Genomic DNA, 26,912 nt, shown 5'->3' on the forward strand with positions numbered 1-26,912 from the left:
TATATATATATATATATATATTATATATATATATATTATATATATATATATATATATATATATATATATATATTACATACAGACATACATATATACATACATGCATGCGTGCATACATACATACATATATACATACATACATACATACATACATACATATATACATATATACCTTTACATATATATATATATATCATATAAGATCATAGTTGTATAGGTACGCGTATAAATAGTTTTAACTCGTTTTTAATGGTCTTGTATCCATACTTCCTACCTATTCGCGACCAACACAGACCAAGGAGAGTCGTCGCAAGATACTTCCACACTAGACAGTGAGTGGGATCAACTGGATGTGCTCAGACGTGGACGTACACAGCTTGCGCAGGTACGGTACGAGGCATACAAACTTATGTCGTATATACTCTACGTACTCTGATACATGCAGAGTATGTTTCTATGAACGGTTTGTTGCGCATAAATGGCACACACACACAGTATGCTACTCGTGCATATGTTCATCATATTACCACCATTTTTTAAGAATTTCTTATATACTATTTATGTACGAGATGCTCATCAAAACCTGTTCTGTTTTATACGAAACCTCAGTCCCAGCAGACAAGAACCCCTGTCAGAAGCTCTACTCGTGAACACATGGATCAACCCCATGCAGAGCCTTTGGTTAGCCAAGTCACTAGCACGACTGCATCACTCGAACCAACTTACGGAGAAGTTGCTAGTGACACAAGCATGCCCCACTCAGGACTACTGACCCAGCAGGAACTGCGAGCTCGGCGTGTGGCGAGATTCGATAAATCGTAGTGTGATATATGTTTATACATAATGTATATATGTTTACACATATTGTATATATGTTTATACATATTATATATGTGTTTATACATATTTTATATGTGTTTATACATACTATATATATGTTTATACATGTAGCATAGACCATGGTGTGGTACACATGTGCATGGCATACCACGCCTATGCCAATGGGATTAAGCACAGGAGGTGCCGTGTGGAGTGAGGGTATTAATTCCTTTACCAATAGATCCCTTCTCCGAATACACCTCTACGGGCCACGGTTTGTCTCAGTAACCGTTCACGGACTTTAAGACTATGAACTAGAAGCCCCCATTCCACGCGATATAAACCGTGGTACACAGCCGGCGATGATAGTATGTTTCATCGCAGGGCTATCTGAGTATGCGACCATGACATGTAGGCGAGGGCACTGCTTGTGTGTAGGTTAAGAGGCCTCGAGAGCACTCGTGCGTAAACCATGTAGGATAGTACCAGAGTATGTCTACACTGGTGATTGCAGCCACCGTACTATATATATATATATATATATATATATATATATAGGTAATTGCGGAGAAGGCTCGATTTGACCTTACCACTGATACCGCGCAGTAGCCCAATGGATGGGATAGCAAACTGCTCGCTACCATACTTCCACTCAATGAGATGAGACCAGAACAAAGCAAACACCAAGGTTGACAACCAGCTACTTGCCAGCACTATCACCACGTTGCATGAAGCGGCAACCGTGTATCTGCAGTGACTCCGCTGACAAGTATAGTGCAGAATGCACTCGGCACAGAGTTCAAGAGGAAGCTTTGTGGACTGGATGCGCAAAGTCAAGCAGTACATGAGACTGAAGAAGCAAATAAACATAACGTAAACGCGTTTATCACCTTTCACAGCACTGCCCGCCCCTATCACTACATGAAGTTGCACAATGGATCTACGTTAAATACGCGTAAACGCGTTTAACCCTATTTACAGTACGGCCACTACCACTACATGAAGTTGCACATATAGACCTACGTTAAATACGCGTAAACGCGTTTAACCCTATTTACAGCACAGCCACGGCCACTACATGAAGTTGCACATATAGATCTACGTTAAATACGCGTAAACGCGTTTATTCCTATTTACAGCACAGCCACTACCACTACATGAAGTTGCACATATAGATCTACTGTAAATACGTTCACCGCTATTCATTCCAAGTTTATGTTGTAGTACGAATTACTGATATCCCGTAGCTCATAGCAACAGTATCTAAATATGATAAGTTATGCGATAGCTGAAAAGATTAACCATTAAGTAAAAGATGCTCAGATTAAACAACTCATGGTAAACATATCTTGGTACAAGTATCTACATTTTGTTGTTGTACAAGTATCTACATATTGTTGTAGTACAAGTATCTACACATTGTTGTAGTACTAGTATCTACATATTGTTGTAGTACAAGTATCTACATATTGTTGTAGTACGATTTACTGATGTCCGATAGCTCAAAGATTAAACACAATAAAACAAGTATCTACGTATTGTTATAGTATGAGTTACTAATGTCTCATAGTTCATAGTAAAAGTATCTAAATATGATAGTTGTGCGATAGCTGAAATGGCCATCAACATGCTCGGATTAAACAGCTTGGGAATAGTACCTATATATTGTTATAGTACGAGTTACAATGTCACATAGCTCATAAAAATGAAATATAAGATGGTCAGATTAGAGTTGATGATGTCTCATAGCTCAAATTATTGTCTACACCAAAAAGGAGTATAAGCTAATCAAAATGAACAGAATATTTAATTGTCAAGCTCCTTTATTTCAATGAAGTCTACTTTACTTCGTACCCATTCAACATCAATTGTCACTCCACCAACCTCTTACGAACTTCAGCAGTGTCCGTGTAGCCTCATTATATGCATATTCACAACTGGGCCTCGCTGTCTGGTCTGAGGCGCCAGTGGTGAACACCTTTTCGCTCAGCCACCCCATTCACAGATGTACATCAACTCCAGCCCAGGCGATTGGTGGCGTTGCGTAGTCCGAATTCATACGTGGGTCAAGACGATAATTTCTCATTCGTAAGGGCGGACCTGCGCACGTAATGTGCAGCAGGTGGATAGAGCACATACAAGTGGCAACTATCCATTAACCTTTATACATTCTCTTTGTACTAAAGCATACATTAACCTTTATACATAAAATCTCTTTTGTCGATTGTACTACAGTATATCGATATAATAAGGTATGCAAATCAATTATACCACGGTCTACAAGTAAACAAGCATCTTTCTATATGGGCAAAGCTACGTTTCAAATCCACTTACTTAGTTTGATTGACCGATAAGGAGTTCAGCGTAACATACACAATTTATGAGAAGCCGTAGCTACATGGTTGATTGTGACTAGCTATTCCAGAGAAGCGCGACAAGTCATTACTACAAGACATGCAACTATCTAGAACATACACTAGTACAAACATCTACAAACCAGTGCAGCAAATACATCTTACATGCACTCTACAGAAGACAGTCCCTCGGTCAAGCCTGGATTGGGCGGATAAGCGCAGAGATGCATCGATGCGTTAGGTCGACTTGATTCGATTTGATACCATCTCATCTCCTCTCATCACAATTCCTTCCGCTCGGGTTCCGCTTAAATTCATCCCGACCTCCAATGTGATGGTATAAATGTACAACGCCATGCACAAAAACATTGCAATCGAGAACGAAGTAACAAAACTATAGCACATCTATGTCACCCACAATTTCACTTTGTACCATCTGCAAAGTCACATTGAAACAGAAACTCGCTCACTCATATCTATCGACCACAAAAAAAGCAGAATATAGGTACCCCAAATAACATCACACTTCGGCTTGGGTACAGCTCAGGACGATTATAGGTGTTGCACAAAGTGTCTAACCATATAAACTTTATGCGCAGAAAGTATAATAAAATATGGGACGAGATATTTCGCTTCAAGGCCTTTTTAATATCCACAAACCATCGTATACAGCATTGCAGACGCTACATAAGGGAGACTGCACGAGATAAAACACTTTTGACATGTTCCTCCGGTCTAGTTTGCATGTTGTATTCGTGGTTTGCTTCACCCATACAACATACCTGTCGTCCTCCGCAACTTACCGTGCATCCTGGTCATATCCCAAGTCCCCCTTGCTTCCTCGTATCTGCATGTATCAACAAAAGTAGATGGATATGTTGAGTTCACGAATATACACACAATACAAGTCAGCACAACAAATTTAAATCATCCCCATCCAAGAGCGAGGGCACGAACAAACAAGCAAAGCAGCAAACGAATTTACCTTGTACTTTGGGTGTACTCCCCTTTCAGTGCAAACCAGCATAGAACCTGAGAAGATAATTCAACTAATCCTTTGTCTCGGGAAATTGGGTCACAAATGACGACAACGACCTCAGGAAACGTTTGTAACTTATGTAGGCGTAGGCGTCATTCTCAACCAGGCCTCTCATCGACACTTCAGTGATCTCTGACACACAAGTGATCTCTCAAGGCTCCCGACATTCATAGGCTGCGGCATCACTGTGATGGATTCGGTGCTGCATACGCTGTGTGCTTCTATCTACTGTTCACTGCTACTACTCGTGACGACTAGTGATTTACTTCATATTTCAGGTCAGCGTTACTGATTTACTACCACCTTCTACGCATATGCGTATGCTATTTTGAAGTATTCGTGTTTGATTTGCTACGAGCATTGTGCTACGCGTTTAGTACGTTGCTGTTTTGTTGCGAGCTTCGTATCCTATTTGCGTCCCTGGTATCGACCCCAAAACGTAAACTCATTTCCCTTTCAACCATTTTGTTCTATGGGTATTTCTCCTACTGGTCTACGGTACTACTCCTCTACTGTATTGTCAATACGATATCGTAACTACGCACAGTGTGCAAGATATACTGGTAAGTCGCCCCCAATTACACTTCCCAATGGGCCTCGTCCGACGCTAATACACAAGAGGCGATATACTTACATACCAACTATCCGCGGCGCTGCGGATCTACACGTTGTTTCATAGGGCATCATCATCATTATTCCGCACATGAGGCATATTATCAGTGGCACGCGAAAGCTTCACACATTTACGCTAATACACAAGAGGCGATATTCTTTCCTTACTTCCATACCAACTATCTGCGGTGCTGGGGATCTACACGTTGTCTCATAGGGCATCATCATCATTATTCCGCACATGAGGCATATTATCAGTGGCACCCGAAAGCTTCACGCATTTGCACAGCAGGCTGAAGAGAAGTACACGGCATGGCTCACGAAGTCTATCAGCAGTGGCACACGAGGCCATGACAGGTTGCACACGAGGCGGAAGACTGGCACACAAAGCCAATGACTCACAAGGTCATCACAACAGCACGCGAGGTTATGACATTGACTCACGAGGTCACCACAATAACACACGAGGTTATGACATGGCACACGAGGCCGGTATAAATGCACACGAGGCTGACGAGCGGCACACGAGACCGACACTGGCTGGTCAAGAACAGGGCACGGACTGGCACGGACTGGCACTACTAGTCACAAGCAACCGAGGCTATCAACTGGCTGTCAACTGGCTGTCAACTGGCACACGAGGCCATCACTGGCTCACACGACGGCGGAGAAGGTCACACAAGGTCACCACGGCTACACGAAGCTCTCTCTCTTGGCACACGAGGCCGGCACAAACTTAAGACGGGAAAATCTTTATCACACAAGGCGAACAAAGTGGGGGATCGGCTACACTACCTCAAAGCTGTGTATATACATGACTGGCTGAACTATCGGCTGCGAAAGGGCGCACAAGGCAAACCACAATCTCATACGGATCAACTCTGGATACATGAGGTCGAACTCTTCAAACAGGGGCAATTTTAGCACACGAGGACATCGCAACCATCACAATATCGGTATACAGGGCTCAAACAGTGCTAATTTTGACACACGAGGCCAAAAAAAAACTGTCCATTCGCGTATCTGGTGGGCGCTAACTTCACAGTTACCTTCAGAAAGGGGATTACCATAATCTCGGTAAACAAAACACACGGGGCCATTGCACCTTGTCAAACTTTTCTCCGACACACAAGGCCGGCATAACCTCGCGGAAAACTCACATAAAGAGTTAATCGTAGAAAACGAAGCCGTTACAAACTCACATGCGGACATTCTTGACACCGATCTCAAATAGAGTTACCCCATTGGCACAAAAGAATCGCTGTGCTATAGCCGAAGGCCGACGAGCGTGACCATACAATGCGTAAACATCACACGATGTAAGAGGAGTCAGAAAGTTATCGAAGCAGGCTACCAATGTAATAGGGACATTGCTCTTAATGCTAGTTGCAAACACAAAATGTGTAAGACTGGCGGAAGAAACGACAGTGTCACTGAATTATAAACGTCGTTTCTTCAAACTGACGAAGATTCGAGGAATGAAAGCGGCGTTATGGATGGCGACTTGTGTGGGCTGTGGCGAGTTTCGACTTTCGACTTCTCAATCATCAGTTCTCAGTTTCTCACCGAACCAAACGGAACAGCATTTGATCTAAATTGATCTCTCTTGGAGTAAAATTTCAACGTACTTTCTCATTGGCCCTTGCCAATTCGGACGCGTCATGGAAAATTGGAAGTTATAAATTGATATTCTCTTTTTTATGTTCTCTATTTTATTTTCTTGTTTTACAAAAGGTCGATGTTCCATTTGTTTGTTTGTTTTTTTTAAAAGCAAGAAATGGATGTATAAATTATAGTTTTTTGTTCTACAAATTGAAAATTCATTTATTTCGAGAAACTGTGACAAATAAAAACACAGATCTTTTCGAATGTTGTTGTTGACTTGTTGTTGACACATTTTTATCTATTTTTTTAAAAATGATAACTTAAAAATGATAATAAATGAAACCCATACATAAATAGTTCTGGAATCTGGATTCACGATTCTAATTTCTGGAATGAGACAACGAATACAACAAACGAATACCACAAAAATGATCCTGATTCCTCACAGTCCAATCAATCCGAACTTACAAAGTTCAAAAGTACAAAAGTCCAAACTTCCTTCAACAAACAGTCAAACAACAAACAAAAACAAAACGACTAAAGGACATAGTCCAGTCCAAACTTCACTCCATACTCCATACTACGGGTAACGGGTGTACAGAGAGGTACACTGTACAGTTGTTAAATTGTATTTTTGTTTTTTAAATAAAAAAGCATTTACATTCAGGTGTAGTCAAGAGGTCAACAACCCAAGACCCAAGAGTCAAGACCCAGTCTCAAGACTTGCATCGAAAGTAAAAACCAACACCTTTTGGGGTTCTTTTTAAACAAATAAATAGAAAACAAATAAGAGAAAAGTCGAAAACGAAGTGATATTTACCTGGTCCAGTGACTCCAGTCCAGAATCCAGAGTCCAAAACAGAGTCCAGACTCTTATATTTTCAAAAACCAAATACATGTGTGTAGATTTCACTGATTCAGATTTGAAAGTCCAAACTATGAAACTCAGGGTCGTTCAGACTCTCAGGCTCTCAGGCCTCAGGCCTCAGGGCCTGGGCTACATACACTCAGGGCCTAGGCTACGTACATATGTACTCGGCCAAACTGGCAAACTGTCCCACAGACCCACACGGCCAAACTCCACACTGTCTACAAGGGACTCCAGGTCCAGGAGGCCCTGCCCAGTCAGAAGAATATGAGGCCACAGCTCCTGAGTCCTGACTCATCCACAGTCCACCGCCCTAAAATCTTAAATCCGAATACAATGGAAATTGCAAGTGGAAAACTGGAAAACAATAACTGTAAAAAGTATATCACTTATTAGACATAGACACATCCGTCATCAACGACTCACCAACGACTCATCACCAACGTTCTACAATCAAATCTAGACCAGTGAATCCCAAATTGATGTACTGATCTGTGAATATAGAATCCCAAATTGACGTACTGATCTGTGAATATAGAATCCCAAATTGATGTACTGATCTGTGAACAGCTGATCATATGTGACCACTCTCCTGAGTCTCTTTATTGACCAGTAACCACTGATTATGGCGATCCTGTTCAACCAGTTGAAAATGACGAGTCATCGATAAGTCTTCAATTTCTATAAAAGATCAGAAAATGCGGTTAAAAAATGAGCGATTGACAAGTCATCGATTTCAGAGATTGCGCAAGAATGGGCATACATTCATACTCGCATATTCCATAGCCGAGACGAATTTTAAACACAGGGTTGTTTTTGATGTTCCTACTACAATCGAACCCGGTCTACGAAGCACCATCCCGCGAACAAACTGGGCACACATTTAGGACGTCAGAGATCAGATTTCATCTGAAACACTTGCATCCTTACATAGACAAGAGTCGAATGACCTGACATTTCTAGGGCTTTCCCGTACATGGAGTTGTGTAATTGTGTTAACTGGGGAACTGGGAAGTAAGTGGCCAGCATCTATAGAATATAGATTCTTTTAAAATCGTACATCGTGTACGCTAAAATCAAATCCGGGGTTGTTGATTCGCTCGTTATTGTAAAATGGTAATATCTGATCTCTAGTACTAGTTGTTGATTTGTTGAGAATAGCCGCAGCTGTTCGTCACACTCGGGACTCATAGCATGCAAAAATACATAGCCTTCTAAATTATGCAACAAACCCGGGTATGTAAATCTCGGGCAGAAAATAGTGTTTTGGCAATTTACACAGGAATAAAGTAAAGTTGTGTACAGATGTGGTGAGGTACGCTCACATTAAAAGAATTGACCACTAGGTAGTATCTACGAAAGAATCGTCCACTAGGTAGTAACTACGAAAGAATCGTCCATTAGTAAAAACTAAGAAAGAATTGTCCACTAGTAGTAGTTACGAAAGAATTATCCACCAGTAGTAACTATGAAAGAATTGTCCACTAGTAGTATCTAGCCAACACGATTGTCACATGCGTATTCATAAATCCGTTGTATTAGTTGCACGCTCTTACAGAGAAAATCTACCACTAGCTACTATGAAACGAATGTCTACGTGTGCATCGAAGGTCCGTTGTGTTCTAAATAAGTTGTTCGGATCGTCAAATTAGATTTCAAGGTGCATGCCAGCGCAATAAGCGCATCGCCGGAGTATAATCGGCTGGTGAAATGAAAGACAATACATCTCAACGGAAATTTTACCTGTACTCAAACTGCACGTGACAGCAACATAATCTCTTGATAGTGCTTTGTTTAATCTGTGATACTGAACCTCTAGATATTGTATTTGGTGACCTTCGACATTGAGTATCAATCCGACATTATTTGATACTGAACCACTAGATATCGTATATGGTGACAATCGACATTGAGTATCAATCCGACATTGTTGAATTTATTGCACCCTGAGTAACCACTGAGATTCGATCTGGGTATAGATGTTCTTTATGGTACTTCGCTCAGGCTTTGACATTAGATATCTTATATAGCACTGAGTTGAATAGACTAAATTGGCATTAATTTACAATACGTTCCTCGAGATCTATTAACTGCGATCGTCGAGATACACAAGGGATAATGAATCGTCGCACATACAAGAACTTGTATACTAGCTACACCATGTTAGCATATTTTTTTAGACGCATCGGACGACCAATTACACACCTCGATATCGACAGCACGTGATACATAGAATATTGGACATATATATTTCGTGTATTACAGGTTGAATGTAAGCAATTATATGCGAGAAGGGTATTCTACAATACAGCGAAGGGTATCATACATCATTACTAAAATTTGAACAATGTGAATGGTATCCCAAACTTCAGTGAAGGGCATTCTATGGTATAGTGAAGGGTAACAGTTCTACGACAAACAATTAACCGCAACAATAAAGGTGTAGGTATATAACCTATGCACACTTTTTAACATATTTACGAAATCGACCACATAGATACCTTCGGTGAAGTTCAGAGCCCCCATTGGAAGCATTATGCACTGATGAAAGGCTAAATATGGCATTCTCAATATGGAAAGCATTCTTGCTATTTCTGCATAGCACTTTTGGTATTACTACACTGGATTCCTGAAATAATGTCGTTAGAACAACATAGGCTGTAACTCTCTGCTCTCCCTAAATTATGTCATCATGAGTCAACCCAGCAATGCTAGCATAGCACCTCTACATGGCCTTCTAAATTGAACCAGGCTATGACCTATCATACTATCACCTATGTACAAAACAATTAATTTGTTCAAAAAACAAAAACAATCCAAAAAGGCAAATACTTCTACAAAATATATTTACTCAAACATAAAAGTGAGCTCGTGTAAATAAAGGGCTTTAGAAACGGTAGAAACACACTTTTACGCTATTTCAACTCCAGTATTCAATACGTATTTAATTACGTATCGAGTTCACACTTCAGACTTCAGAGTATAGACAAATACTAAATAATATCAAATATTATTTAAAAATTCATTTTGTAAAATTTACATAGTGAACTTTATTTTTAGAATCAAAGACCCTTTTTATATTTATTTTATAAAAGATGAGAGACTCTGACTGGTCACTGGTTCTCTAAGAGTGAGAATCTAATTTTAAATGCAATCGGATTGATGGTTCTATTTTGCTTCACAAATATTTTGCTTTGTAACAAATATTTTGATTTTTATATTTACGACGACTTTAAAAACAAATACATTTTTAATGAAATATGACGCAGATTTAATTTCTGAAATGATTTTTAAACCGATATCGTTTTCTATTGGTTAATTAATTTGTTGTCAAACTAAGCACTTTTTCCATGACGCACCTGATTCACATTGACGAATAGGAGTGGCTACACAATTATCTACACTATATAGCATACACATTCCAATGACGCTATTCTTCCATAGGACATCAAGTTCTCCCTGCCATGGCCCTCTGGTTTCTGGATTGTAAGAGAGAAATTGACTATAAATCATCCTTCTCCAAGGAGTGATCGATGTTGGGCTTTCGCTCTTCCCAGTTCTACATATACTGGGTACAAAGCAAAGTCGCCGTCAGTCGTGTTATATCTCACTGAAGCGTGTTTAATGATGCATTGATTCTGTTAACTATTCTGTTCGCTGTACTGTCAGCCTGCGAGGAGTGTCTGTGATGAGTCCAAACCCTAAAACCCAACATTCAAGTCCGAAGACCTAGTGACTTTCAAAAACAAAAACAAAACAAATATTTTAATTAGTGATATTCTCTCCAACTATTGCCGTTAAAGTGTGCCTATCTGCAACTTTCCGCTATTGTGATTACCTGTAATACATCGACAGCCGTGTGAATCTGTGGCGGCCTCCTTAGCCTATAAGCTGTGTGCTGCTTTTGATGGTTTCTTGATCCGATCATCCGCCTAGTGCGCACCGCGATGTACCCATCATCAGTCAAGTTTCTATTATTGGAATCTTCAGCCCCGTGCGCGTTTGCGACCAAAGTCTGAGATGGCCTCGTGTGCCTTTCGTCAACCGGTTTGTTTTGTCAGCCATTTATATAGTTCTTGGAGACGAGCCGATTTAGTAGACCTACCTCTTATTTGGCGTTTGTGGATGGCCTCGTGTGCCCGAGATGATCCTTATGAGTGTGTCGTTTGTGGATGGCCTTGTGTGCCGATGATTACCCCATTTTGAGTTTGTGTTGGCGTCAAGAGATCACTTCGGATAGCCGTGGTGGCCTCGTGTGCCCTTCTCCGTCGCCGTGTGAGCCTGTGATGGCCTCGAGTGCCAGATGATGGCCTTGTGCCGGATGATAGCCTCGGTTGTTGTGGCCAGTCCGTGCCTGCCCGTGCCCTGTTCTTGCTCAGCCAGTGTCAGCCTCGTGTGCATTCTTAGCCCCGTGTGCTATTGAGATGACCTCGTGAGTCACGGCTTAGCCCCGTGTGCTATTGAGATGACCTCGTGAGTCACGGCTTAGCCCCGTGTGCTATTGAGATGACCTCGTGAGTCACGGCTTAGCCCCGTGTGCTATTGAGATGACCTCGTGAGTCACGGCTTAGCCCCGTGTGCTATTGAGATGACCTCGTGAGTCACGGCTTAGCCCCGTGTGCTATTGAGATGCCTCGTGAGTCACGGCTTAGCCCCGTGTGCTATTGAGATGTCCTCGTGAGTCACGGCTTAGCCCCGTGTGCTATTGAGATGTCCTCGTGAGTCACGGCTTAGCCCCGTGTGCTATTGAGATGTCCTCGTGAGTCACGGCTTAGCCCCGTGTGCTATTGAGATGTCCTCGTGCGTTAATGACATAGCCTCGTGTGCTGTTGTGTGCAACTGATGGGAGGCCTCGTGTGCCAATGCCTTGTGAGCCTCGTGTGCTTTTCGTCAGCCCCGTGTGCAAATGTGTGAAGGCCTCGTGCGCCATTGTATGTCCGCTGCCTACAACTCCAGTCCTGCGCGCAACTAATAGTGAAACTGTGAGCCAACATCTGTCCATCAGCCTCAATTAGAACACGTCATGCCCCCGTTAGCACCGCACTCTACACGGATACGCTTCTACCAACAGGAATACTCGAATATAGTCATTAGCTATAGAACACAGGAAAAGCTTCACTCGTAGCCGAAGAGAACACACAAGAGCATCTAAAACCCTAAAATTCATCTTCAGTAACGAGTCGTGGATACAGTCACTATTATTAAGCTATGTGCGCATGAGTGATAGTCTGCATTTCAATAATAGTGTTAGAAACAACAGCCTGATTAGAACCACGCATAAAATTTTCTTTCCAGACAACGATCAGCATAAGCACAACAACAAAAAATATTGCTATGAGCAGAAAAAAAAGGTTTAAACACATTCGAAGGAACGTACAGTGGACATACAAAGGAAGAGACATAAACAACACGGAACATATTCAAAATATCAAAGGAAGGCAAAAAAACACTAAGGTCAACATCAAGAAGGCAGTACAAAAGGATATGATGTACACACACGTATCACAGCCACGCACTAGGGACTCAATGATGCTCATACACTGCGGCCAAGGATTTAAGAATCAGAGGGTAGACATCATCGCTCCAATAACAATAGTGATCGCCAGGCATATATACCTACTCATCACACGATCATCAGTATCAAGCCTGTAGTTAAACACGGACTAAAACCCTAAAACAAAGAAAACACCACACACAACACTATACCACATGCGACGTTGTCTACATCAGTGACCCTCCAAAGCGTCGCCAAAAGAAGCTGCTCGATTAAAGTGTAAATTCCCCGGTGGAGGTTTTGACGCCTGACTACAGAAGGTACTAACTTCTCCACAGGTCGTTGTTCATGCGATTTGTTGTTGCCTCGTACTTCGTACTAATATACTACTACCTTTGCACAGGTCCGGATGAACGTTACCGCCACATGATGCCGAAACACGAGAGGTGAATTGTCGATTTTATGTGCATGAAGTTGATTGCGTGTCAAGAGGTGGGCTCGTCATGTGTGTGCATCGTTACTAACTCGTACTAGGTCATTTGCAGGTTCAGCGAAGATATTGGGAACACCTCTTTTACTTTTGGCTATTGGTAAGTTGCTTTCGACTTTGATACGTCCAATGTTGGTTTCAATTTGTATTCCTTTTTTTTTGCAACATATTAATAGAAAGACAATTGTACAGGTTACCTGCTGCTATGCAATTGGAGTGAAGGTGCGACAATGCTACGAGGTAAATAATGTTTCGACCGCATCTTAATCATTTAGTGTTTGCAGCTCTACTTTCCCTTTTATATATTTTGCTGACTATTTGTTCCGTTTTCTTTCGCCGCTGTATGTACCTCGGTGAGTCGAGCACGGGGGACCACTGGATGTGACCTTGGAGTCAGGTAAGTTGTTGCGGTCAGGTATGTTGTATGGTAGAGAACCAATGATACAACGTGTACGTGTAGACACGAGGAACGCCCATAGAATGGTGATAGAAAGTGAACTACGTCGACGAAAATATTATCATGTACCTAAAAGAGATTTCTTGTGATATCTTTGTACGTCCGCAGCATGAAAATGTCAGCATTAAAAATTAAGAAGTAGTTGTAGGGTTTATATTGCCCATTTATCTTTTCTTTATCGTTTTATACGCACATGCTTTTTATATGGTTAGACACTTTGTGCAACACCTATAATTCTAATTCTAATTGAGTAAAAGGGGAGGGAAGAAGTTATATCCTAATATTTTATATACATTCCTTAATAGATATTGGCATTTTGAATATGAGAGATTAAGTGTGCATTTTATTTGACTATATGCCTGAAAGTGTAGTTCGTACTAGTAGTTTTTAAGTCCATAATAGTAGATTCAGGTATGTTGCTGTTTATAGATGCTGTTTACTGTTAGCAACAATGTGTATTACTGATTTTTACTAATGATTGTCGAATGTGTAGCGAATAGTGAGTAGAATGTTAAATGGATATTGTATATAGTGGGTTGTTTCGTAAGTGGACTTTGTTGATACGTACAAAACAAGATGGTAATTTTTTATCCTGTGGTTTGGGTGGGTCTGCATCTACACGTACCGAGGACGGGATAAGAGGAGATGAGATGATATCAAATCGAATTTAGTCGAATCCACAGTTACGCCCCGCACTGCACTCAACCCGCCCCGCTTTGAACCGGTATTGCTTATCCGCCCCCGCCTTTGTCTATCCGCCTACACGCTCCCCCAATCTTTACCTATCCGCGGCCTTGCCCCCTGCCTGCCTTTTACGGTACCCTATCTATGTTTCCCTTATCGGTATTTTTATATATCCATGTTTTCTATAGTTATATACCAACGTCTTTGTTTTTGTCAAATGTATAGATATAGTATGTTAGGTTTATAATTTTTGTTTTCCTTATCCGCTGAGATCTGTTTTACATTGTACATTTATATATGGTAGGATATTTCAATTCCAATAGTATAGGGTTGTCTATATAGTTATTTATTACGCAAGATAGCATCTATCATTAGTCTTCACGGCTGACTTTCGCAGGAGAGCCATCCGCTAAGGGTTTTGATTGTTCATCTTTTGAGGTTTTGTGAAGATAATGAATATCAAACTCTTGTCTGTCCTATTGTATTTTTTGCACGGGTTCCAGTTTCGTATTTGTTTTTACCAGATCTGACTTGTCGCGCATCGTTAACTTAATGCATAGCAGCACAGTCACGATCTATATACTCATATCTACATATCAAGGTCTTATTTTGTGTGAAATACTCCTACAAGTAACGCAGAACTCCTTCTAAACATCTGAAGAAGTGGATAACCATATAGTATAAGAGTTCTATATTGTTCATCTGTATATACATTGTGTCCATATAATTTTTAAAACCCTATAATGTACAAATATATTTATGGATAATTATATGAATGATATATTTAATATTATATTTATATGAATGATATATTTAATATTATATATATATTAAGGGTAAAGGATAACGAGATTCCCATTGTACATGGTAGTATATATATTTCTGTATCTCACAGTGGGGCATATTTTTTTAGTTAGGGTCATATATGATGTTGAGTAGAGGTTAAAGGGTAGTTGTCATCTATGACACTATCCGCCTGTTGCACACTACGTGCGCAGGTCCGCCCAAACGAAGAGAAATTATCGTCTTGCACGATACGGCTTTCAGCCGAATATGCTACCAACAGTTCTGTTTGAGATATGCACCTTAGTGCGTTCACCAGTTCTAGGATGATGGAGTGGACGAAGCTGACGAGTTGATAGTGATCTAGTTTCAGTTCCTGAGGTAGCTTGGTGAATGCTATTTGCTGGCGAAGGTGTTTGGATCAAAGCGATGATGGGCCCGGTTGGAGAAAATTTTAAAAAATTATGAGAGATAATAGTTGCATATAAATAAAAAGAGTTGGAAAAATTTAATCAAAGTGTCAAATTTCATAGCCTGTTCAATTCAGAAGACCATGAGCAAATTATACGTATAAATATATACATATTACATATACATATACATACAGACAATATATACATATATATATATATACATATTGTCTGTATGTATGTAAATATGTAATGTATTTGTATACATATATATATTTATTTATTTATATATATATATATATGTATAATACGCCATGGTAAATAATATATATATATATATATATATAGTATACATATATATATATATATATATATATATATATATATATCTGCGTGTTTTTTTTTTGTGTGTGAGTGCATGATATATGTGCATATATAAAAATATACAAATATTCTTTGTAAATGTTGATATCCGAACAAAAAATATGAACATAATAATTTCATATATTTACATATATATATTGAAAAGTAGTGGTATATAAATATATTTGTCGTGTCCGTTGAAAATACTGTGTACATTGAGAACAATACGTGTCGCTTCACATGCAGTCGAATGCGATCACTTAAACTATCACATACCATATAGTGCTCTATACTATATTTGAAAACTTCTTCATAGTACTTCTTCTCATCCTTAACAATACGTCTCACAAGGTTTGACTTCCAGCGGAGTTGGTTTTTAATGGAGTATCTATGAACGTGCTTTTCCCAATCCGAGACGGTGACACTTTTCTTCAGATGCTGTGGTAGAGAATCGTACGTCAATTTGGATTGTACGAAACCATCCAGCTGGCTCGCAACTTCAGCAGTTCCGACCATGTTTTCAGTGGTGTCCAGAAAACACTACAAGAGATCGTAAGCTGATATATATTCGAACGGCGATACATATACTTAAAAATATTTGTTTCGGTGGTGCAAGGCCAAGACCGGATCAACGGAATGTGTTATTTAAACTTCATGATGTATAAAGTAGTCATGTATTTGTCATTTTATGTGTAGTAGACGTAGTGTACATAGTAAAAATTTACATATATTAATATATTATGGGGGGGGGGGGGGGGTTAAATACATATTTATTAGAAACTAAACATTAGGCTCTACTACATACTAAAGTCTACAACTAATCTACATACATATTTACTGTTAACTGGACACGCCGGGAGTTGGTGACTGAAAGCGCTAAATTTTGTTAGAGCCATTTCATATAATACCGAACTGCTATCAAAATTGTAATTTATGGGCTACAAGTTTACAACAACAGAGCTCCTCGACGCCAAACTCAAAGACTACGCATTTTTTTATCAGTTTTTATTGGCTGATATGACATTCGCAAATCACAACTGGCCTTTCTTTATTGAAAGGGGTCTTTATCAGTGTACAACAAAGTGGCAAGCAATCGGACAAACGGACAGAAAAGCGGAGGGACTTCCACTGTTCCAGACTTCCAGCAGTCAGCCCTCTAAACTCAGTCTAAGGTCAAATAAAATGTCTGATTTTTAAATACTCTCTGCTAGAGTAGAAGGCACTCGGCTGACTCGAGTCCTCGACTGTCTTCCACACTTTTTTGTTTTTTTTTTATATCACTGCCAAACGCTTACAAAATTACAAACCCGTAGATTTTTGGTATTTTCAGTACATACGTACATTTTGTACCAGAAATGATGACACACTTTTTTTTTTTAAACCACACTATCATATTGACCACTAAAGGTAAATACAAATGTATGTATGTACAAAGTCTTAGATGATGAGTCATATCAAGCCCCCGGAGAGTCGACGAAACCTGAAAAAGTGAAAATTGAACAAAACTCAAAAGTGGTGTACGTATATTGCATAATAAAATGTTGGGTTGTATAATAAAATGCTGGGCTTTTAGGATTGAGTTTTTAATATATATGTACTTCAAGTGTCTTCAACTCGGCCAATCACAGGAGAGATATTATTTTTACTGTGATTTGTAAAGAAAAATTTTGAAAACATAAATACAGATTTTGAAATATAGAGGTGACAGTTGCACACAGTCTCATATCTGTGTGTGAACATGAGAACAAGAACACCGCTAGACAGGATAGTTGGCGGCATATGTGCATTTGCCCTTGGAATAACAATTTACCACGTCTACTGTAGTGGTAAGCATCAATTCAGAAGCGGTCGAGCGGTACTAGATCTGTATATATTGTCCGAACACGAGTTAGCAGGGCAGCTGAAGTTGAACGCACCTGTCGAACCGCCACTAGAGAAATCAATAGCGGTGAACAAGGATGCACAGCAATTCCGTGGATTAGAGAGTGAAAACAAAGTTGCTGTTAAAGAAGAGAGCAACGATACAAATATCCTCGACAATTTAAAGTATGAGTGGTTTCACCCGTCTTCGCGACATTCACATGCACAATGGGAGGAAAGGGAGGATTGGACAAGTCTACGAAGTAGCCTACCTAGGATTGTTGTTTCTTTCACTACTACACCCAATCGTATCAAATTCCTCTATCGAGTATTACACGCGATCAAAGCACAAGATCTTCAACCCGACGCAATATACATCAATGTTCCAAAAGTGTCTCGAAGAACTGGACAAGAATACGTCGTCCCAGACTGGATTGTGAAGCATCCAAACATTACCGTAAATATTGCGCGCATAGACTATGGACCTGCGACGAAGCTGTTGCCCACTCTAGAGATAGAAACCGACCCAGAAACGATTATTATTGTGATTGATGATGACGTGTCGTTTGCTACAACACTCTTTTCTAGACTGGCTGAATGGTCGATCCGGCTACCGTCAGCAGTGATTGGGGGTGGAACGGGTCTGAATGTGACTTGCATAATTCATGAAGAGAAAGACTTCCACAAATACTCAGTTACGCGCGAAACATGTCAACACAATACGTATGCTGGATTTTTCACATTCATTCGATCGTATAACGAGTGGGCGTGTATGCCGGGCGAGCAGATGCTCGTAGAGTATGGACGTGTTCATTGTGTTGCTGGGGTCATGGATTTACCCCTGGCAGTCGATATAGTTGAGGCGCATGAGGGTCTTGCGGTCAAAAGAGGATTTTTTGATGACAGTATATATGATTTCACCAAACTTCCGGATGGCAGTCACTTGCGCGATTGTTTTTTCAGAGTCGATGATATTTGGTGGGCCCAGCACTTCAGTCGGAAGTCGATACCCAGATTTGTTGTGCCGGATATTCCCTTGGAGCACCTAGGTATGGAACGTATTTTTAAGGGTCGTGTGAAGTTGCCCTTTGCAGACATTAGCGACTGGCCGACTGAAGAAGTCCCAAATATGGACGCGATCGACTCACTTCACAACCAAGATAGTAGCGGCTCACTTAGTAGTGTGCAGTGCAACGAACTGGCTATTAAGTACATAAACGGCACAAGTGGGTGGGGCGATTTTCCTAGAGAGGAAGAGTACGTGAAGGATACCCCACAACAGTATGATGATTACCTAAAGAAATTTTTAACGGAGAAGAACTACAAAGAGTGGAAAATTAGGATGTCCTTGACAAGGGAAGACTACGAAATTCGCAGGCATCAGATGGGCTGGATTTAAATTAATTTTCACAGCCTTCTAAATTGAATCATAATTTCATAGCCTACTAAATAAAACAATAATTTTGTTGTCTTAAATACAAAATGGGGTTTCTTTTTCAGTTTTGAGTTTTCTCTCTCTTCTTTTTGTTGTTTTTTTTTAAAAACAAAACAATACCAAAACAATATTCTCTTAAACCATTTACAATAAATAGCCGAAACCCCGTAATCCCGAAGGCTTCGAAGCCCGATTGCCCGAAGCCCGAAGCCCGAAGCCCGACTAAATACTAGAAATTCAAATGTTTGTTAATTTTTTTAAAAACAAATAATCAAGGGCCATCGACCGTTAGTTAGTTCGACCTAAAAAAATTAGGCCCCGTGCGACTCAATAAATATTTTGTTTTTTTTTAAATAAAAATACATATGTATGTGCAGTCATACCTCTTCATATGTCCAGTTCCCGGGATTGGCAAATATTTGGACATATAAAGAGGTAAGACAAGTCTGGGTCAGTTTCATACCATCAGGTTCGGGGTCCAACCTACGGGAGTATGGGTCACACCAGAAGGAATTCTAGCGCTCTCATTAAATACTCCTTCCCTTTCGTGTCGATCAAGCCCTGACTTACACTAAAACCAGCTTCTCTAACCTTTCTGACTCACTCAATCAAGCGCTTCTCGAGCTCGTGATGTGTTCCTCTCCTTTCTCGATATTTCTTTTTGCATGTACCTGATAAGACTGACTGAGTATCTTCACTCCGGACTCCATGAGCCTTCGTATCCCCTACGATAGTTGTCTTTCCATGATAGGTCTAAGCTGTATTCCGCTTTCTAGATTGTACGCACGTTGACACCTTTCTTTATCTTTGTTTGTTAGATTGATTATTTTTGTTGTATTGGAGCTCATCTTTTATAATACAGTCTATTTATATGTTTTCTTCTTCTTACCAACTGTGAGCTTATCTAATATCACACTAGATACTCCTTTCATACCAGACGATACATCCTGCTTGGGCGTCGACTGTGGTTTCGATCCGCCTAGTTCACTCGTTGTAGGTGCGTTTTGAATCAATTCGTCTGGCTCTGTCTGTCTGTTATTAGTGAAACCAGACTCCCACATGTCATTCGGTGGCTGGCATTTATCTGTAGACAGGCAGTAACCGATTGAATTTGAGCTATACCCCTCACCAAGATGCACGCCACAAAAGGCTTGCATACCTCGATCGCAACCAGCACATTTGTGTACACCACCCACTGGGTGCGTTGTAGTACATCCTTTCGCACAACAGCGTTCCATTGTAGTACGTACTCTAGTGTATGTATTATAGATAAAGCTAACGCCAAGCTGAGGTGAAAGGTGAAATATTCACACATGAAAACCTCCAAGAGCAGGCTGCAGGACCGGCCTAAAAAGACCTGACTCATATATAGGGGGTTGGCCAAAATTGAAATTGGACATACAAAGAGGTAGACACCTTAAAGAGGTGGACATATAAAGAGGTATGACTGTATTGGAGGAATACTTAAATAATGGACATTATATATTCAAAATCAATGATTATTTCTTTCTAGAGAGGAGAGGCTGAGAGGGTCAATTAAAAAAATTGGAAATAAATCCCATAATAAAGAGCATAACACTTGCCATTGTACGACTCACAAAACAGTCACGTGAAATTCGATTGCCTTCCAAAATTCAAATACAGTTGTAGACTTGTTGTCGACGCTTGTTGAATGTAAATATGTCGAAGGATAAATAGCGCACGCTTTGAACTTATAATCGCATAACGTCATTTCAGTACCGCAGTATAGTATAAACCATGGCTACCGTTGAGAATCAGTCTATTGTCAGCAAAGTACATGCCCTTCCGGCCGTAAACTCTGTGACGGCCATTAGCCTGTCGTACTACAATCGAGTGAAGGAGTACAATAACTACACCACAGGTGCCGCCACTTTTTTGGAACGCGTATTGAATCGGGCTTACGAGATTGTCGCACCGCTCCTTCAAAGTGAACGCATTCAACATGTCGACAAAGTGCTGGGATCTTATTTCGACAACTTTGTTGCAAGTCACCCACACACACAGGACTCGTTAGAGTCGTTAACTGACAATGCTAAGACTACGATCCATAATGCAACAGACCAGCTTGGACATGCCAAAGACGATGCTATGTCTGCCGCAGCTCACAAGAAGGACGACATCATGCATGCCATCGAGGACGCCGAGGATATGATGTTGAAGAAGAAAGACGAACTGGTGCACAAACTCAGTCCGCAAATGGAACGCCGTGGCACCACGTTCGATCTAAAGGGAGAAGATGACAATTAAGAGAATGTGCCATACTTCAGGTACATTGAATAACTACGCATATTTTTTATGATACTATAAATATAATAATAAATTGGAGACGGCAACTCGGGAAGTTCAAATATTTTGGAATACGTACAGCTGGTTATCAGGTCACATAAGTGTAGTGAACAGGGTCGTGCACACGTCAGGTAGTGGTTGAGGGCAGATTGTGTCCGTCCTGAGCGAATGGCCGGTCCAAATGAATATACTTTTCACCAACTAGTGCATCCTACTCTTTCGAAGTATAAACGTTAGCGTGTATGGCTACGCACAACTTAATTTTTAAGAATAAAATAAAGTTGATACAATTCTAGCTTTGTATAAGTATCTCAATTCAGTCCGTCCAGGCTCTCATGTCACTACGAAATAAGCATGCAATAAGATGCAAACACGAAAAAATACAGTCACGGATATCGATTTCACATTGGTGTTTTAAATTGGTTATCCGATATAACCAATGTCACGAGCCAATCTAAACCACATTGAATCCAATCTGTAGGACGAACTGATGAATTGTGATTTGACAATGCTAAAAATTGCCGTAAACAGCCTATATATAATACATGTCTATATGTTTATATACATACATAAATATATATATATATATATATATAATATATATATATATATATATATATATATATATATATATATATATATATATATATATATATACTAGTATGTATATGTGTAAATGTATGTATATATTGATATGTATTTATATATAAGTGTGTGAGAGAGAGAGAGAGTGCGTGTGTGTGTGTATTTATGTATGTGTACGCGTCTTTGTATATGCATATAACTATATGTATATATATATATATGTGTGTGTGCGTGTGTGTGTGTGTGTGTGTGTGTGTGTGTGAGAGTGTGTGTGTGTATGTGTGTGTGTTGTGTGTGTGTGTGTGTGTGTGTGTGTATGTGTGTTTGTGTGTGTGTGTGTGTGTGTGTGTATGTGTATGTATTCATATAAACATGGTAGCGTGTTTGAGGATTGGTCCTGGGCAAAAAAAAATAGATTGATACTGAACGTTTTTTGTTGTACACTCCCAATTCTGAGTGCCATTGTATTCAAATATTTGTACATTACTGTACAGCGCTCGTACGACTGTCAGCGGTATTGCTATACATCTGGTATTCGGTAGTCTGTCGTTTGTATTCTGAATTGCACCTGTGAGTAATTTAAAACTACCTGTTTGTACGTGGATTTGTAGAAAAGACTGCTCATATATATACGTGTGAGTATGGAATTCAAAACTTGTCTTGTGAACATACGATACTATTTTGACTTCAGCTAAATATCACATGAAGTTTAGAATATGAAGCAACGGTCGAATTGCATATGTTTACTTTGTTTTCAAGAATATAAGTTATAAAAATTATAATGGTTGTTTTCAGACTTTTGGTCCGGTCATAGAACGCAAAATGCCAAATTTGACCTTGATATATGAACTGTGAAGCGATAACTGACTAATCATCATATGCAGACCCAAGATATCACAGCAAAAAAGTCTAGTACCAGCTGTCATTCTGGATTTTGCTTCTAAAAACATTTGCATTGCCTTCCTGATTCGAGGAATTCTCGAAATCGATTTTTGCCCAAGACCAAGCTATACTTTAGCTTAACTGGCACCATATGGAATGGTTGTGCGTGCAAAATTTAGAAGAGAATTGCTCCCTGAACATCTACTGTCGGACCACTAGGCATTGTTTTCTTGAGTTCTAGCATCTTCACTGCCCATTTCCATAATGCTGCTTTGTGCTCGTTTTGGACATTCGCATTGAACTGCAGTTCCTCTAATGAGTCTGCTTGCGTCGCTATTTCCTGAAGTACAGACTCGGCTACTTCCCATCTCTGTTGTACATGATAGTTTCTAAGCAGAGAGTGGAAAGATCGGAGGTCCAAATTAGAGACTTTTTGCATATTCCTACTGTCGATGTAAACCATTTCCGGCTCATCAATGGCGTCAAAAAGTTTGTTTAACATTTGCCATCGCGCTGAAGAGTTCTTCACGCCATAGCCGATTATAAACCTGCTATATAGAGTTACGTCATCAATTCGAAATCGATTTCGCACGAATCCCATCTCGTACATATCGAAGGCGTCATCGAATAGACTGTCATTGATCTGTCCAGTCAATACCGCGACGCATAGGGGCTGCAAACTTCTGGCCGAGTGATTTTTTTTCTCTTTTCGTAGCAACTCCATTGCTTGATTTGTCGCGCCCCCATTGCAAAGAGCAAGTGCGTAGTAAACCAAAGTGCTCATGAGAGGCTTTTGCTTAAACTTTGTTTCCAGTTCAAACATCAACTCAGTAGCTTCTTTTGCTTGCTTGCCACGTACGGCACACATCAATATTGCTGTTTGCAACAATATTTGCACATCTACACGGGAGATACTATCCTCCTTTGACACCAAACTTGCACCCTGGTCATCGACCATTTTGAGTTCGGCTTCCTTCTGTGAAGTGATCTCCGCCAAAGTATTCTGAAGTAGTTGGCTGAGTTTCTCCTTTTGGCCTCCTTCGGCGTAGGCCCGAAGCATCCAATAAGTAGTCCTATAGTTAAGTTGCACCTCTCCCAATCCAGTAACCTGCTGCAAAATTCCTTCTGCAACCTGCAAGAACAAAAATGTACATTTAAAATTTTTTTGCTGGTAGCGCTATATTTGCGAGCAGCTCACTTGCTACGATGAAGTAAACAATCAATCACGTCAAGCGTCCGCGAATAGTGAGAACCGATATATTTACGGTAGTTCTCATTTACGCAATCTGAATGAAGCTTGCCAGGTACAGATTTATACATACGAAATCACACACCTCCCACTGTCCACGTAAGGCCAGAGCTTTGATAGCGATGGTATAAGTCGTCGCCGTGGTCGGCCCGATTTGGCGGTCATTTATATCATCCAGTATATACATAACCATCTCCCAGTTACCACTATTAGCGCACGCATTCATGATCGCGTGGTAGGCATCCAGACCAGCCGGCTGTTACAATTGTTAATATTGCTTAAGTATATGATATTGTGGTGGTGTGCTAGCGAAACATGGCCCAGGTATAAGTAGAAAGCGTACACAAAGCTAATTTGAGTAGACTTACGTTGATTAAATCAGCACAAAATAGGTGTGACCATACAATATATTTTGCGTTAAAATATAGTTTAACGAGTCCGAATTGCAAGATATATGAACAACTGTTCCAGCAGAATATCATATATTGTTCACCCGCATGACCTCTTCCCGTGAAACATATGTAACAATTAAACACCACAGTGCAGGCCTAAAGTGCATTTCTCAGCGTACCTTTTCCCCATTTTGCAAGTGTCGGAAAATGACCATAGCTTCTTCCCACTGACCAGCGCGTCCACACGCCTTGATAACAGTTTCATACAGGGAAACATGCGGTTTTTTTCTTCTTCGCGATAGGCTTGACAACAATGTTTGGGCGACGCGCCTATTAATACAGCAACAGACATACAACTGGATGTTGAGAACATAATTGTAAACTAAGGCCGAATTAGAACGCTACAATAGAATCTAGCAGCAACAATACAAGCAATCCCTCAAACTGAGAATTCGACGTGAAACTCTTACACCAACAAATCTACCTCATATATCCATAAAAGTAAGGCCACGGCAAATGGCGACCCAGTTTTGGGAAGAATTAAACCCCGACTTACCATTCGCCAGCACGCGCACACTCGCTAATCGCATGATTGTACAACATCAGATGCGGTCTGATACCTATCACTTCCTGTTGTTTTAGCATCATCACTATTTCTCTCCAGCCAGAAGAAGATTTTCCTATGTGTGACATGCGATGGACTAACGCCCTTTCCACAAACGAAAGCTGTTTGGGTTTCTTCTGCTTTGAATCAGACTTGATTTTGGTCTTCAGCTTTGTCTTTGCTTTTGACTTTGTCCTCGGTGAAGACTTTGTTGTGGCTGACGCCTGTCGAGTTGTCAGAATCAGCGGATAACGTGAGCTATAGTTTTCACCAGGATTTACTGGCTTAGTAAAAAGATTTGAGCCGAGAGTTTTCCAGTAAGTGTGCACTTGCCGCCTACTGAGACTTTTGCTGTTTAGGTCTACAGACCCATAGTCGATTGGCTTGTATTGTAATATAGTTCTCGAAGATAAAGGGTTTTTGACTGCGATATGATAATTTTCTGTATTCTGCCACCTCTTACAAAAGCAGGATGTCATAACTGATCGTTTCACGCGTGTACTCGCCAAGCCTGATGAGACAATCCGCCTTCTGTAACGCGTACAATCGAGTGAAAAGGAAACATTGCTACTCGAAACAAGCAAGTTGCTTTTCAGACTCCGTCTAAATGTATGTCCTAAGAACATTTCTGTCACAATGAGGTCAAATGATACGGCAAATAACACCTCAGGACGCGCTACGAGCACACAAGTGTAGAAATACTGCTTTAGTCGGTGACTCGCTGTTTCTTTTATTTACGCGGTGTCAGAATAATATATATATAAAAATACTGTACTGTCTGCAGTCGAGCGACAGTGTGCTTGTCTACACAATCGAAATTTCAACAAAAAAAAACCATTTATTGAATTATCGGGGGTGAGAGCAATCGGCACTTTGAGTGAACTTGTGAAGCCTTGTCAGTGTGTCGTGAGTTTATCGCCGATGACAAAGTTCCAAAGGCGGTCAGTCTGCTTAAGGCCGTACAAAGCACGCTTGAAATTAAACACGGTCCCTGGATGATAGTGATCTAGTTCAATAGCACCTTTCATGGGGTGCATATATACTGGCGTGTCGATTGTACTGTAGAGCGAGGCTGTATCAACGTAGAAATGAGACTTTGTCGGATGCGAGAGCTGTCGCAATATAAAGGCAGAGACAACTGCGGATGCAGCAGGTGCGCAAGTGTCAAAGCAAGAGTCGTCTTTCTATGTTCTCAACACGTGCGACCATCCATGCTTCGTTTGTGGTTGGGTGGCCAAGCCCGTCGAATTTGCGGGTAAAAACGTACTTGGGGTTTCTTATTTTGGCAATTGACGGTACCTGGTGAGCTGGAATGATGCTAGGTTGTTGCGAACACGAGCGTCATGCTCATTTGTGATGGCCGCCTGCCAAGAGGCCAGTTAGGAAGTTACATGGCTGCAGGGATAGATTTAGGAATACTGTCATCGAGCATGGATGCCATTTCAAAAAAGTGTAATTTTGAACCGAGTGTTAGGAACAATATATATATATATATATATATATATATATGTGTGTGTGTGTGTGTGTGTGTGTGTGTGTGTGTGTGTGTGTTATACTATATATATATATATATATATATGTGTGTAACAGATTATTATATATATATGTACATATGTATAT

General features: G+C 40.4%; 4 protein-coding genes across 4 annotated transcripts in view; 3 read left to right on the forward strand and 1 right to left on the reverse strand.

Annotated features, from left to right (window-relative positions):
- SARC_05726 (hypothetical protein) overlaps positions 1 to 1,862 on the forward strand; it is an 8,408-nt gene extending 6,546 nt beyond the window's left edge. The window contains exons 5-6 of the mRNA XM_014300404.1: positions 294 to 385; positions 610 to 1,862. Coding sequence (XP_014155879.1) covers positions 294 to 385; positions 610 to 822 — 305 coding nt within the window. The 3' untranslated portion in view covers positions 823 to 1,862. The remainder of the gene's footprint in view (positions 1 to 293; positions 386 to 609) is intronic.
- A 15,744-nt stretch (positions 1,863 to 17,606) lies between these two features.
- Positions 17,607 to 19,294, forward strand: SARC_05727 (hypothetical protein). The gene has a single exon (XM_014300405.1). It carries the CDS (start codon positions 17,717 to 17,719, stop codon positions 19,235 to 19,237), a length of 1,521 nt encoding a protein of 506 aa, XP_014155880.1. The 5' UTR covers positions 17,607 to 17,716; the 3' UTR covers positions 19,238 to 19,294.
- A 1,587-nt stretch (positions 19,295 to 20,881) lies between these two features.
- SARC_05728 (hypothetical protein) lies at positions 20,882 to 21,875 on the forward strand. Its single transcript, XM_014300406.1, has one exon. It carries the CDS (start codon positions 21,032 to 21,034, stop codon positions 21,539 to 21,541), a length of 510 nt encoding a protein of 169 aa, XP_014155881.1. The 5' UTR covers positions 20,882 to 21,031; the 3' UTR covers positions 21,542 to 21,875.
- Positions 21,876 to 22,892: 1,017 nt separating this feature from the next.
- SARC_05729 (hypothetical protein) lies at positions 22,893 to 26,006 on the reverse strand. Its single transcript, XM_014300407.1, has 4 exons — positions 25,245 to 26,006; positions 24,868 to 25,018; positions 24,382 to 24,552; positions 22,893 to 24,179 (listed from the first exon to the last, which is right to left on the reverse strand). The coding sequence occupies exons 1-4, from the start codon at positions 25,916 to 25,918 to the stop codon at positions 23,223 to 23,225; spliced, it is 1,953 nt and encodes a 650-aa protein (XP_014155882.1). The 5' UTR covers positions 25,919 to 26,006; the 3' UTR covers positions 22,893 to 23,222.
- Between the last annotated feature and the right edge of the window lie 906 nt (positions 26,007 to 26,912).

The sequence above is a fragment of the Sphaeroforma arctica genome (genome assembly GCF_001186125.1).
Source record: "Sphaeroforma arctica JP610 unplaced genomic scaffold supercont1.377, whole genome shotgun sequence".
Lineage (NCBI taxonomy): Eukaryota > Ichthyosporea > Ichthyophonida > Sphaeroforma > Sphaeroforma arctica.

Coding starts and splice junctions, on each gene's coding strand:
- SARC_05727 (XM_014300405.1), top strand. CDS start 17,717: ATGAGAACAAGAACACCGCTAGACAGGATAGTTGGCGGCATATGTGCA.
- SARC_05728 (XM_014300406.1), top strand. CDS start 21,032: ATGGCTACCGTTGAGAATCAGTCTATTGTCAGCAAAGTACATGCCCTT.
- SARC_05729 (XM_014300407.1), bottom strand. CDS start 25,918: ATGTTCTTAGGACATACATTTAGACGGAGTCTGAAAAGCAACTTGCTT. Junction 25,019..25,244: donor TGTGCGCGTGCTGGCGAATG/GTAAGTCGGGGT, acceptor CTGTATTAATAG/GCGCGTCGCCCAAACATTGT. Junction 24,180..24,381: donor CCTTACGTGGACAGTGGGAG/GTGTGTGATTTC, acceptor TTGTTCTTGCAG/GTTGCAGAAGGAATTTTGCA.